Source organism: Myotis brandtii, unplaced genomic scaffold, assembly GCF_000412655.1.
Source record: "Myotis brandtii unplaced genomic scaffold, ASM41265v1 scaffold312, whole genome shotgun sequence".
Classification (NCBI taxonomy): Eukaryota; Metazoa; Chordata; class Mammalia; order Chiroptera; family Vespertilionidae; genus Myotis; species Myotis brandtii.
In genome coordinates this window covers 2,167,884-2,182,457 of record NW_005361955.1, presented here as the reverse complement: position 1 = coordinate 2,182,457, position 14,574 = coordinate 2,167,884, and the positions used below count along the sequence as shown (strand labels likewise).

General features: G+C 38.4%; 1 protein-coding gene across 5 annotated transcripts in view; it reads right to left on the bottom strand.

Annotated features, from left to right (window-relative positions):
* The window catches only part of TMCC1 (transmembrane and coiled-coil domain family 1), a 170,663-nt gene that overhangs the window by 99,294 nt on the left and 56,795 nt on the right, over nucleotides 1-14,574 (bottom strand). For 3 of the 5 annotated variants that reach the window (XM_014542725.1, XM_005870028.2, XM_014542726.1), the window contains one exon: nucleotides 10,443-10,714. In XM_014542725.1, coding sequence (XP_014398211.1) covers nucleotides 10,443-10,673 — 231 coding nt within the window. In that variant the 5' untranslated portion in view covers nucleotides 10,674-10,714. Of the gene's footprint in view, nucleotides 1-10,442; nucleotides 11,145-14,574 lie in introns of those variants that run through there. The other 2 variants (XM_014542722.1, XM_014542723.1) reach the window with 1 other exon arrangement.

Genomic DNA, 14,574 nt, shown 5'->3' with positions numbered 1-14,574 from the left:
GGGTGGCATTGCAACCTCCAGATCCGCCCTGCTCTGTGCATGACAGGGGGCGGTGCCCCAAACCCCCGATCGGCCCTGCTCTGAGCCCGACCAGGGGCTGTACCTAGGGATTGGGTCTGCCCTCTGCCACCCGGGAGCGGGCCTAAGCCAGCAGGTCGTTATCTCCCGAGGGGTCCCAGACTGCGAGAGAGGGCACAGGCCGGGCTGAGCTCCCCCCGTGCACCGGGCCTCTAGTCCTATATAATAAAAGGATAATATGCAAATTGATCCTAACAGCGGAACGACCAGAACAACCACTTGACTAGTCACTATGAGGCGCACTGACCACCTCTCGGTCCCTTTCCCGAGCCAGCAGGCTCCCCTTGCCCGATGGCAAACAGGGAACCAGGGGTGGGTGGCGGGGGACACAGTGGCGCCAGGCCAAGGCCCCTGCCCCACCAGTCGCCCCACACACAGAGGGCGACCCATGGCAGGGGTGGGGCTGGCCAACCTCTTGCTCCCTCCCCCTGGCCAGCAGGCTCCGATCACCCAATGGCGAACAGGGAACCGAGGGTGGGTGGCGGTGGAGGGTGGAGCCGGCTGCTAGCAGTGGGGAAGATGGCCCTGATTGCAGGCCAGGCCTAGGGACCGTACCCACACACGAATTTTGTGCGCCAGGCCTCTAGTTTACTTATAAAAGTATGCAGTATTATCTGCAGGTTAGCTTGGTTTGTTTTTTAACCCAACTAATGTACATATTATTTGAAACTTCCTGTATTATGTATGGTTTGAATGTTTATGCCCCCCCCACAATTCATATGTTGAATTCCTAAAGCCCAATGTGACATGATTAATGCTCTCGTAAAATAGAACCCTCCCTAGCTCTTTCCAACATGTGAGAAGTCTGCAGCCAAACGCATTTTTAAAATGGGCAAAGGACTTACACAGTTCTCCAAAGATGATATACAAATGACCAACAAGTATATAAAAGTATGCTCAGCATCACTAATCATCAGATAAATGCAAATCAAAACCACAATGAGATCCGTCAAGATGGTGGAGGAGGTAAATTTGGTACTTACATCCTCCCAAACGCCATCAAAATTACAACTAAACTACAGAACAACCATCATTCAGAACCACCTGAAATCCAGCTGAACGGGAGTGCTATTACTGAGAATATTCAGAAGGCACATAGAGACTGGTAGGAGGGGCAGACACTCAGAGAGGGCTGGTCACACCCATGTATGGTGGTTAAAAATAGGGAGAGATATCTCAGCTACAGAGGCCTCCCCTGAGGAGCCAGAGGTCCTAACTCCACACCAGACCCTGCAGCCTAGGGTTCCAGTGCATCATCTTGCAAGAACGAATTTCTTTTGGGAATCCCACAACAGCATTGTGGCTGAGTGAGAGAGGGCTGCTGGAGTTCCAGGCATTACTTGCTCTGGGCTCCAGCACTGGGGCAGCAGCTCAAAAGGCTCTAGGACATATAGGATGAACTGAATTGTCCAATGAGGGCTGGAGGGACAGCTTTCTCCCAGACAAAAGTGCTGTTTTCTTACTGAGCCCTCCTCCCACAGAGCCAACAGGTGGGTGTCACAACCTGAGTCTCCATCAACCTGGCTAATACTGTTCACCCCACCCTGGTGATTCCCTGAGACCACGCACTACCCAACTTGTGGGTCCACCCAAGCCACTTGCAGTGGCTTTTCCATACAAACAGCCTATCTTGGCTCATCCTGTGGATTTTCCTAAAATCTTTCAAAGGTTCACAAACCCCAAACAAGCAGCATTTGGCCTTGGCATGCCTGTATATCTTGCTAAGTGTCCCCAGGCCCATCACTAGTGGCAACTGAACTTGGTTCACAGCTTGGCCTCTCCCAGGCACCTCCAAGCCTAGCACAAGTAACAGCCATTTGTAGATCACTCTGTAGCTCATGTTGAGTAGCCTTAGGCAGGCACAGGTGGTGGCTGACCTTGGCCTGCAACTCCCAGGAGGCCCCAGAGCAAGCATACCCAGTAGACAACTTCACCACACTGAAGCACAACCCACCCACCTCCACAAGCAGCACACTCAAGGGGCAAACTCATTAGGCCCCAGAGCCCCATTAAATCGAGTCCTGCTCTGTGGACTCGGCCCCTGCACAGCAGATCCTCTGGTTGTGGCCAGTCCTTGCAACCAATCAGCCTGAGGTTAAATTCCTCCCACTGATGTGCCAACAGAAATCAGGCTCAACTACAATAGGAGAGTACACACAGCCCAAACGGGGGATGAGGGTGAGGAGTACACTTGGAGCACCCAGCTCTAGCTCAGGTGTCGGGGAAGTAGGACCTACACCAGTGGTCGGCAAACTGCGGCTCGCGAGCCACATGCAGCTCTTTGGCCCCTTAAGTGTGGCTCTTCCACAAAATACCACATGCAGGCGCGCATGTACTGTGCGATTGAAACTTTGTAGCCCATGCACAGAAGTCGGTATTTTGTGGAAGAGCCACACTCAAGGGGCCAAAGAGCCGCATGTGGTTCGTGAGCCGCAGTTTCCTGACCACTGGCCTACACCACTAGGCCCTACAGGACACCTACTACACAAGGCCACTCTACCAAGATTGGGAGATATCTGTTTGGGAGGCAGCCAAAATGATACAGAGAAAGATATCCAAAATGAAAGAAGAGAACAAAAACTCTAGAATATGAACTAAACAAAAAGCAATCTACCAGATGCGGAGTTCAAAGCACTGGTTATAAGGATGCTCAATGATTTTAGGGGAAGAGTAGATGAACTTAGTAAGAACTTCAGCAAAGAGATAGGAAACATAAAAATGGAGATCGAAGAGAAACAGTCAGTAATGAAGAATACAATAACTTAAATGAAGAATACATCATAGGGTATTAATGTTTATTGCATGTAACATTATTATATTTAAAATTATTTTTCGTGAAAATAAAAAAAATTAAAATATAAAAAAAAATACATCACAGGGAATTAACAATGGAGTGGAGGAAACAGAGGATCAACTCAGCGATTTGGAAAATAAAGAAGTAGAAAACACCCAATCAGTATAGCAAAAAGAAAACAGAATCCAAAACACTGAGGATACTTTAAGAAACCTCTGGGACAACTTCAAGGGTACCAACATTCACATCATGAGGGTACAGAAAGGAGGAAAGGATACAGAAATTAAAAACCTATTTTAAAAAATAATGACAGGAAACTTCCCTAAGCTAGTGAAGGAAATATACATAGAAGTGCAGGAAGCACAGAGTCTCCCAAACAAGATGAACCCAAGACGACCACACCAAGACACATCATAATTAAAATGCCAAAGGTTAAAGACAAAGGGAGAATCTTAAAAGCAGCAGGAGAAAAGCAGTTAGTTACCTATAGGAGAGCTCCCAGAAGACCATCAGCTGATTTCTCAACAGAAACTTCACAAGCCAGAACAAATGGGACAAAATATTCAAAGTGATAAAAAGCAAGAACCTACCACCAAGATTACTCTACCCAGCAAAGCTATCATTTAGAATCAAAGGACAGATAATGAGCTTCCCAGACAAGAAAAAGCTAAGTGATTTCATTACCACCAAATCAGTATTACAAGAAATGTTAAAGGGTGACCTTTAAGAAGAAAAACTAAATAGTAAATATAAATAATAAAATGGCAATAAATATCTATGAACAACTTTAAATGCAAATGGATTAAATGCTTCAATCAAAAGACACAGGGTGGCTGAATGGATAACAAAGTAAGACCTTTTACATATGCTTTCTACAAGACACTTCAAGGGATGGAAAAAGATATTTCATGCAAATGAAAAAAAAAGCAATACTTATACCAGACAAAATAGACTTTTAAACAAAGGCTATAATAAGAGACAAAGAAGGACCCAGCAATTCCACTTGTGGGTATTTATCTGAAGAAACTCTAAACATTAAATTGAAAAGATATACGAATCCTTATGTTCATTGCAGCAGTATTTACAATATGGCAGCAACTTAAGTGTCTGTCAATAGGTGAATGGATAAAGAAGAAGTAATGTATATATACAATGGAATATGACATGTCATTTTTTAAAAAAAAGAATGAAATCTTGTCATCTGCAACAACATGATGGACCTAGAGGATACTGTGTTGAGTGAAATATGTCAAATAGAGAAAGACAAATGCCATATTTCACTTGCATATGGAATCTAAAACACAAAACAAACAAGCAAGTAGAACAGAAACAGATTCATAGATACAGAAAACATTTTGCCTGACAAATCCCCCCAAAGCAGACTACTTCAAAGCTGGACAATTCTATTGTAAAATATCTGTTCCTATATTGTGCGAGTGTCATATTCCTATGGCGGTATAAATGATTTTCATATGATCTAAAAATTATTTAAAGGGGAATTATTCTAACTTTTAATCTTGATTTAAATACAGGATACTTGTACCCCAGGATATGTGTAAGATAATCCAATGGGATGTGGAAAGAAAACATTACAACTTCCATTTATATTTTGTATTTCATTCTTTTAATTTTAATTTTTGTGTTATATGTTATACATAATATATAGAAAGACTTATATGTGTATAATTTATAACTAAACATAAAAATGTTAGAGACATACTAAAAGGTGTGAATAAGCAAAGTAATTTGGAGGCCAAAACATTAGATAGTTAATGCCTGTTATTTTAAAAAATTTATTTAGTCATAGGGGGCCTACCTATGTAATTATAGATCCTCAATAGATATTAAATACTCATAATTAGTATACTATCAACCAGCTATAAATAATTATTTAGCATCAAAACTTAATGAAATCCTTCAAAATAATAAAGTGATTTTCTTGGTATTAAAATGCAGAGCTAGTGGCAGAGAAATGGATTATCCAGCTCTCCATCAAGTTTCACACATACACACACTCAGAGGAAAATAAAAACCTATGAGGACATTTTTATTCCTCCAACCTAAATCTAAAAATGAAATCTAATTTGACTAAGTTTATCTACATTTAAAGGCCTAAGATGGATTCCTCAGAATATTAACATTGGAAGTAATCTCAAGAAAATATCAATGGCAACTCAGGAACCAAGAGGTCACCGGTTGGATTCCTGGTCAGGGCACCTGGGTGGGTTTTAAGCTCGATCCCCAGTAGGGAGTGTGTAGGAGACAGCCAATCAATGATGTTTCTCTCTCATCAATGCTTCTACCTCTCTAGCCCCCTTTTCCTCGCTCTAAAAATCAATATAAACATTTTTATTTTTATTTTTAATATATTTTATTGATCCCTACTGGAGATGTGCCCGCAACCAAGGTACATGCCCTTGACCGGAATCGAACCTGGGACCTTCCAGTCTGCAGGCCGACGCTCTATCCACTGAGCCAAACCGGTTACGGCAATATAAACATTTTTAAAAAAGAAGATATCAATGGGAATGCAGACTGGTATAGCCACTATGGAAAACAGTATGGAGCTTCCTGAAGAAAAAAAAAATTAAAAATGGAACTGCCATTTGACCCAGTGATCCCACTTCTAGGAATATATCCAAAGAATCCTGAAACACCAATCAGAAAGAATATATTGGGGGGGGGGCAGGCTGGAGGGGGTCAATGGGAGATAAAAGGGGCATTGAAAGTATGTAATACTTTCAACATTAAAGATTTTAAAAAATAATAAAATTGAATTAAAAAGAAAGAATATATGCACCCCTATGTTCATAGCAGCACTATTTAAAATAGCTAAGATCTGGAAACAGCCCAAGTGCCCATCAGTAGATGAGTGGATAAAAAAAAAAATCTGCAGTACATTTAAACAATGGAATACTATGCAGCTATAAAAAAGGAGGATCTTTTACCCTCTAAGACAGCATGGAGGGACCTAGAAAATATATGCTAAGCAAAATAAGCCAGTCAAAGAAAGACAAGTATCACATAATCTCACTTATATGTGGAATCTAAAGAACAAAATAAACTGACAAACAAAAGAGACAGGTAAACATGCAATAGACTGACAAATCTCAGAGAGAAGCAGGGGAGGAAAGGGCCTAAGAGATTAACCAAAGAACTTATTATGTATAACCCATGGACACACAGTGCAGTAAAGGCCTGGGGAGGGGGCGGGAGTGGGGTGGAGAGGATCAATGTGGGGAGGAGGGGAAGAAGGGGACATCTGTAACACTTTCAACAATAAAGATAAATTAAAAAAAAATAAGATATCAAGTCCATTTCAATTAACATTTAAAATGATAGTTATTCTTAAAACTAGTTTTTCAAGTACATTACTGTTAAAAGCATAGCATGCATACCATATCAAAATGCTTTTTTATAGTCAGAAACAGGAAATACTTTGTTTTTAAAGAAAATGTTCACATTATCATAAGTAATATTCTATATGTATATATATGTGTGTGTGTGTGTATATATATATATATTGATTTAAGAGAAGAATGGAGAGGGAGAGAATCATTGATCGCTGCCTCCTGCACACTCCACACTGGGGATCAAGCCCACAACCTGGTCATGTGCCCTTGACTGGAATCGAACCCAAGACCCTTTTGTCCCCAGGCTGATGCTCTATCCACTGAGCCAAACCGGACAAGGCAAGTAAGTAATATTCTAAAAACAAGACAAGCAAATGAAAAATGAATCTTTGGAAAGCTACCATATCTAGGATCTTTAAAAAGAAAAACACATTTAAATTGGGTTTTTAAGACATAATGTCAACTTCCTGTTATTTAAAAGCATAAAACACCTTATTGACCAAAGTGCAAATCCTAAAGTTATTTACTAACCATACGAATCCCTGCAAATTTCAGATTTTAGGCCAACATTTGTTAAAAGTTAGTCCCATAACCTGGTTGGGACCTCCTGCATGAAGATGATTTGTTAAGAGTTAGTCCCATAACCTAGCTTGGGGCCTCTGCAGGAGGATGATTTGTTAAGCAACCATATTTTTCATGGACTTCTGGTGTCCTCGGTGAATTGCTGAAACTACGAACTTAAATATGTGACTGCTAATAATCTACTTGATTTGTTGGGAGTTTCCCAGTGGAACCCAGGCCCCTAACTCATTTAGCATCTCAAGGAACCCCAGAATCTCATAGCTAGAAGGTAATTTAAGCCATTCTTTAGGTCAGCTTTCTCCTAGAGCTATCTACTCCAGGTCTTATTGATGGCTATGAGATTATTCTTGGCAAGACTCACTGTAGCAAAGAACAGTGGTCAAAAGTATGACTTTGGAGTTAGAAAGACTTGGTCTGACATCCAGTAAACTTATTAAGTGGGTGAACTTGACAAGTCACTTTGACCTCAATTTTCTGTTTCCTCACTTATAAACTAATTTATGAGATAGTAATACTTCACAGTACAGTGTTTGTAGTGAGAATTCACTACAGCATTCTAACACTTAGAATGATTGGGTCAATAAATATTTGTTGAATTAAAAATAAAAAAGAATATCCCAAGGACTAGGTCAGTGATGGCGAACCTTTTGAGCTTGGCGTGTCAGCATTTTGAAAAACCCTAACTTAACTCTGGTGCCATGTCACATATAGAAATTTTTTGATATTTGCAACCATAGTAAAATAAAGATTTATATTTTTGATATTTATTTTATATATTTAAATGCCATTTAACAAAGAAAAATCAACCAAAAAAATGAGTTCGCGTGTCACCTCTGACATGCGTGTCATAGGTTCGCCATCACTGGACTAGGTATTATTAGCCTAAAGAAGGAACTATTCAGACACACACATTGTGAAAGCTATTCATGTCTGCAAAGGCATTACACACATTCTGATTGGCATTAACTGGAGAAATACAGGGAACCAGATTTCAATTTAATATGTTGGATTTGTCTAACAGAAACATCACAAGTAGAATGGTAATCTTTGAGAGATTCTGAGAGACCAGTTAACCACTTAGGGAGAATGTTGCAGAGCTGAATAAAATGATTATAGAAGTCACTCCCAACCTAAGATGTTGTGTTAATGACAGACTCAAAAAGAAAAGTGGAACATTCTTAGGATAATGCTCCAGCACTCTTGTCTTACCCCTCCAGGTGGCTATATTAACTTGGCAAGGAAAAAATAACTAAAAACACAGAATTAAAAATAATCATTGCTATTAACTGCCAGATTACCTGCCAGTCAGATTACCTGAAAACAAGGATAAATCAGTCAATTACCTCTCTTTCCCCTATTTTTTCTTTTTTCTTTTCCTATTTTAAAGACTGTTTGGAGGTTAGAAAGGCTATAATGACTTCTGGACTTTTAGCAATTTCATTGCCACCTTTTGACAATAGATACGGAAAGCATTTAGAAACCTTTACTTCTTTCTTTTATCCAAATTTCTACCTTACTCATTTCTCTACAAGAGTTAGTTTTGGGGCTTCAAATCTTGTTTTAATTGTTAAAACGAATTGTTTAATTTTTCTTAGGTGTTTTAGGAAAATTAGCCTACTTAGATGTACCTTCCAACTAGTTGGTAGGTTACTAACTTTTTGGCAGTCTAGATCCTTCTACGATCTTCTACACTCTCTGTCTTTATATTACACCTTTCCCACTAAATACATAATAAAAACTTACAATATTGAGGCATCTGTGCTATGGTAGAATGAGCAAACGACTTAGACTCAGCCATGGACGAGCTCTCTGGTCTAAGTAAATTTTAAAATTTCCTAAGCTCTAATTACCTTGTTTGTACAAATGGAGATCAGACATACCTCAAAAAGCTGACATGCAACTTAAATTATATTATATACATAAAAGTCTTGCATCATTATATACTCAACAAGCTGAGTATGATCCCATATAATGACATTAAAACAAATTCACTTCCACAAAACATTCTTGCAAAATTATTACCAAGTACATGGAAAAGATTCTCAATTATCAAATGAGTCATTAAAATTCAGTATTCTCAAGGCAAGCTTCTTGGTGTTTTATGGCAGTAAGAAAGACGATACAGGAATAGTTCTCACCTTCATCCCCCTTTCTTAACTATAATTATGCAACATTATATTATGGTTAATGTGAGACTTTAATTTGAGCTCTTTTCCACCCCACCCTCAACCTTGCTATGCAGAAATAGCTCCATGGAGATTATTTATTTAACTGGTTAACTCACTAAACAGAAGAGAACTTATCTTAGATACTGTAAATAATTACTTTTTTGTTCTTATTATTTTGTTTAGATATCTGAGAATCCAGAATGTCATTGTTTATATTATAATGATGAACAGTTTTAAAATAACTTTAGGGAATCATTCCAGTATTTTATTTCCACTGCTACTCATTGGGAAAAGACAAGTTATTTAGAAGTAATAACATAAGAAACAACAAGAACAAAAGAAACCAAAAAGGGGTAGTGTTGAAATCAGCATTTGTCACTGCTTAGATTTCTGCTTTCATTCAAACAAGCTGATCTAGTTACCAATATTTGAAAAAAAACACAAACTTTCTTTTCCCCTTTTCTTGTCCCCTGCTTGTGGCTTGTGGACTCGATGCCTGATAGGGGGCCTTGCAGGAAGCGGTTGATTAATGTTTCTCTCTCATCATCGATGGGTAGTGTTGAAATCAGCATTTGTCACTGCTTAGATTTCTGCTTTCATTCAAACAAGCTGATCTAGTTACCAATATTTGAAAAAAAACACAAACTTTCTTTTCCCCTTTTCTTGTCCCCTGCTTGTGGCTTGTGGACTCGATGCCTGATAGGGGGCCTTGCAGGAAGCGGTTGATTAATGTTTCTCTCTCATCATCGATATTTCTCTTTTTCTCTCTCTCTCTCTCCCCCCCCCTTCCCCCCTCTTTCTCAAATCAATAAAAATAGAAAGTTTTTAACCTTTACTCCCCCTCCCCCTTTTTTTTTCCCCCCCCCCCCCCCCCCCCCCCCCCCCCCCCCCCCCCCCCTTCCTCTCTAAAATCAATCAAAACAATCAAAACATATTTTTAAAAAATAAAGTGTGAAAGCCACTATTTAAAAAATAAAGAATGCATATGCTCTACTGCAGAAAGCAAAATGTATATTGAATGGCACAGTGTGTATGAAAATTATAAGCAATTTATATTTCCACACTAAGCAGACACACCCAGATTCTAGAACTTTATTCATTACCTTCATTAATGTAAGAAAGCCAATTCATGTGCAAAACCAACGCAACAACAAAGCATCTTTGTTTCTCTACCATAAAACTGAGATTTTTAAGACATAAAGAACACATAAAGTATACTGATGATTTAGCAAAAGAGTAAAATAAACAAAATACAGCAATATGTTAGGAAGCAAATAGGAATATAATTATAAGCATGCATTCATTAGCTGCAATAATTATTATTCATTCCCTTTAACAAAAACAGGAACTATCTTTTACCACAACTTTGAGATATCTCTTGCTATCTCTTTTTAGTTACCAAAGAAAAGTTAAAAGAATCCCAGATAGAAAGAACAATAACAGAAAAAGAAACTCTAACAGACTTACCCGCTCTACAGTTGCCTCATCCCCTGGAAGACATGCAGCAGCAGCAGCAGCAGCACAAGCTATTTCCATAACAGCAGAGCTGGTAGGAGCATCAGTAGTGGATGAAGACCTGGGTCGGCCAGACTGCATAACAGTTGCCATCTCCTGACCAGATTTCCTGTTGATTTGGGGACTTCCCTTTGGGGCCTCTGGCTTGCCCCGCCTACTATGCAAGCTCGTCCCTCTCTTCATCTTGGGTGGCACTCGGATCTGTTGCAGGACACGATTCAGAGCTGTGGGGTGGGTGGGGACACCATCAATCTCTGCACATGTGTTCTGGCTTTCCAGATCCATTTCAGGTTCTGGATCTGCCTGAATTTGTTGCACATCATGTGGAGACACAGATGACCTCCTGCGCTGGTGCTGGAAGAGATGCTTCAAGCCTTGGCCAATCACATTAATGTTCTCCAAAGCATTGTGAGTCATTTTAGACAACTTTTGTTCTGATTCTGTCTGCTTTCTGGCCTCTGCATCTTGGGATCTGCCTCCAGGATCAGGGTCCTCATATAACTGTTCACTGCCCGAAGGCTCCATCAGTAGACTTAATATGCTTATTTGCAAACTCAAAAATTTTAAACACACCAAGACTGTCAAATTAGGTAGGCATTTGCTTCAATAGTAACTACACATGCAGCTGTGAGATGGAGGCTTCATGCCTATCTAATGCTTAAAAAAAAAAAAAGAAGAAGAAGAAGAAGAAGAAGAACCTCATATTATAAATCCATGCAGAAACTCCAGTGTTAAAGAAAAACATGCTAGCCAAACAAATGAGCACTATCATTAAGCAATCTTTAATCAGAAGATTAAAAGACAGTTTTCTAGATAGTGGGTAATGATTATTTTCTAGAATAAGAGAAAAAGCTCAGAAACAAGTACATAGGAAATGAAAACAGCAATTTTTTTTTAAATCCCTACAAGTTTTAATATATGAAAAATTGAATACTAGAGCAGTCATCTTGGAATGGAAACCACAATAATAGTTGATAAACAGCCATTGCTTGGGAAATCAAGAGAGAACATAATATTCAATATGTATAGTCTTGCTGAGGTGATTTAATTCCTTTCATTCATAACCACAGTTAATTATTCAACTGCTGAAACTCAGTAAATTCAAACCGTATTAATAAGAAGTAGATATCACAACCTAACTGTGTATATTTTAATGGAAAAGAGGAATTTCTAGTTACCATTCATATTCATCAAAGTTACTGGCTGAAAAGTTTGCTCTTTAAGAAGAAAATAGAAAAAAAAATATTGTAAGCTGAAGTATCTGTTGAAGCACTAATGACCTTGGGGCACTGCATGAATGAATGATCCAGACAGGATCTGTTTTCAGAGACTAGAGTTTTGCTCAGTACCAGCTATCAAGAAAAGATATTCTAGTTATTTAGCATCTCATTCTTACTCTAAAGCTGCTATGTTATTTGAGAAGTGGACTCAACAAAAATATTTCAATGAGAGTAAAAAATTAATAAAGTCTACTATTTAAAAAAAAAGATATTCTAGGAACTCCCTTTCTCTGAATAGTATCATCCCTGACAGAAGCTTCCCATATATCCACAAAAATTCAAAAGCAAAGAAATAACACAATAACTGGGGTATAATAAAAGAGCAGAGAAAAAGAAAGATCAAATAGCAACAACCACACACCAATATTAAATGCAGGAAATTAAAAGGAAGCTGAAACTAAAAAATGTAAGGTCAGCACAACTGCCATGGTTACAGAAATCACATGCACAAAAAGAGGAGGAGAGATGGTAGGCATGAGATTTTTCATCACAGAAATATATAAAACAAAATTGCATTGAGGCACAGAACCTGCGAGAGAGGACAAAATATGGTATAGGAAGAAGTTCTTTATGTCCATATTTTCCCTCAATTTTTTTGTTCAAAGATCTTTAAAACTCCCTACACTACCCCAAGTACTTTGAACAGTTTAAGTCACTATCAATGAAGCACTAAGGTGGTCACGTTCTTGAGAAATGAGGACTCCTTGCCACCAAGTAGCAATCTAGAAGGCATTAATTACCTGGATGTAGTAAGTTTACCATAAACTCAAGGCTACTAGAGTTCAGAGGGACAGGAATGTAAACCCACTAGTTTTCTTCCTGGTAGCTACTCTCAGAAGACCTTCTTACCATTATATGGGCACTGTCATTGTGGCTCTGCTGTCCACGTTCTTTCATGCCTATTTCCCCATCTCCTGACCTCTTCATGACTCAGAAGCATAAATAATGTGATGAGGTAAAAGATACTGTCTCTCTTTTTCTAAATACCACAAAATTCTTTGCTCCCAAACTAGGCAAATAGCAGCTACTAGAATGGGAAATTTTAGTGCCTTTCACTCAAATTCTTTGTGGCCACACTAAAATCCTGCCATACCCTTTTCCTGACTGTACATTGCTTCTGGGTTGTTTTTTCTTTTTTTCTGTAGGAAAGCCAAGAAAGAAAAAACCCTTAATCCTTATTAGATTAATGGCTATCTTGGTCTCTACTAGAGTTTTCTGGGGCTCCTTGTGGGCAAAAATGTTGCCACAGTATACTGTATTTAATTATCTTCACCTTCCCTCATGAGTTTGTAGGGTAGACTAATAGTTATTGAATTAGTTCCACTCTGCAAAGCTTTGAGCTTCTCAGAGAAAATTTACCAAAATAATCCAGTAACACTGTACATCAACTAATCTCTCTTCTTGCACTGGGCTAGTTAGACCCTGAGAAGATAGGAGGATGTGAAAGCAGTAGATTGATAATGAAGAAGTAATTTACTTTTTTCTTTCTTTGTATTTCATTACCTAAATAACACAAATTATTTTCTTGTTGGTTTAGAAAGTAAAATATATAAGATAAATTTCTCCCATGAGAGGTAAAAGGTACCATGAATAAAGGCACAATGTCAAGATTAGTTGGAAAACCTACTTGTTTCATATATAAAGGTAAAAGGAATTATAAGGCATTTATTACTCAACAAACCTATTCCTTTGGGCACTGTTATAAACTAATCAAGTGATCTTATGCTTCTTTTATATTTAATGAAAAATATGGTACATTTTATACGTTAGTAAATTCATTTGAGATTTCACTAGCATTTGGACATCATTTATTTTCATATAATTTAAAGTGATGATTAATTATAAGGAAATGCCAGCATTCCTAAGAAAATCTAGAAATAGGATGTCAATCTCCAAGCCAAAGCTTGCACAGGCTATCTACACAAATACAATGGTTATGTAATAGTACAGGAATAAATTCTTGGATTTCTAAAGGCAAGACATAACCATACTAACCAGCACAGGCTTACCTAACATGGCACTCCAAGTTGAGTTTTAAACATCAAGTGGTAAGAAAAGAAGTTTGAAAAACAACCTATTATATTGATGATACCAGGTGTACTGGTTAATAATGCGGATTTTTTCAATAGATGGAGTTACACATATGTTGATATACATGCGATTTGATATGTATGCTATTTTGTTGTATTGACAGCAAGCTTCAAAACTTTGTATGTCAAATTTTCTGAAGGTGTTAACATCATAGGTATTTTTACACTTAAAAATGTCGAATTTCGTGCCAAAAAAAGAGCATTTGTGGGAAGTTATAATTCATTACTTTATTTTGAAGAAAAGTGCTGCTGAATACTTCGGGAAGCTTATGGTGAACATGCTCCATCTCAAGATACTTGTGAACGCTGGTTTAAACGCTGTAAAAGTGATGATTTCAATGTGAAAGACAAAGAACGTCCAGGTCAACCAAAAAAGTTTGAAGACCAACAATTACAAGCATTATTGGATGAAGATGCGTGTCAAACTCAAAAACAACTTGCAGAAAGAGTAAACGTTGCTCAGCAAACAATTTCCAATCGTTTACAAGCAATGGGAAAGATTTTAAAGGAAAATGGGTGCCACATCAACTGAACAAAAGACAAATGGAAAACTGAGAAGTCATCAGTAAAATGTTGCTTCAACGGCACAAAAGAAAGTCTTTTTTGCATCGAATTGTGACTGGCGATGAAAAGTGGATTTATTTTGAGAATCCCAAATGCACAAAATCATGGGTTGATCCAGGTCAACCATCAACATTGACTGCAAGGCCAAAT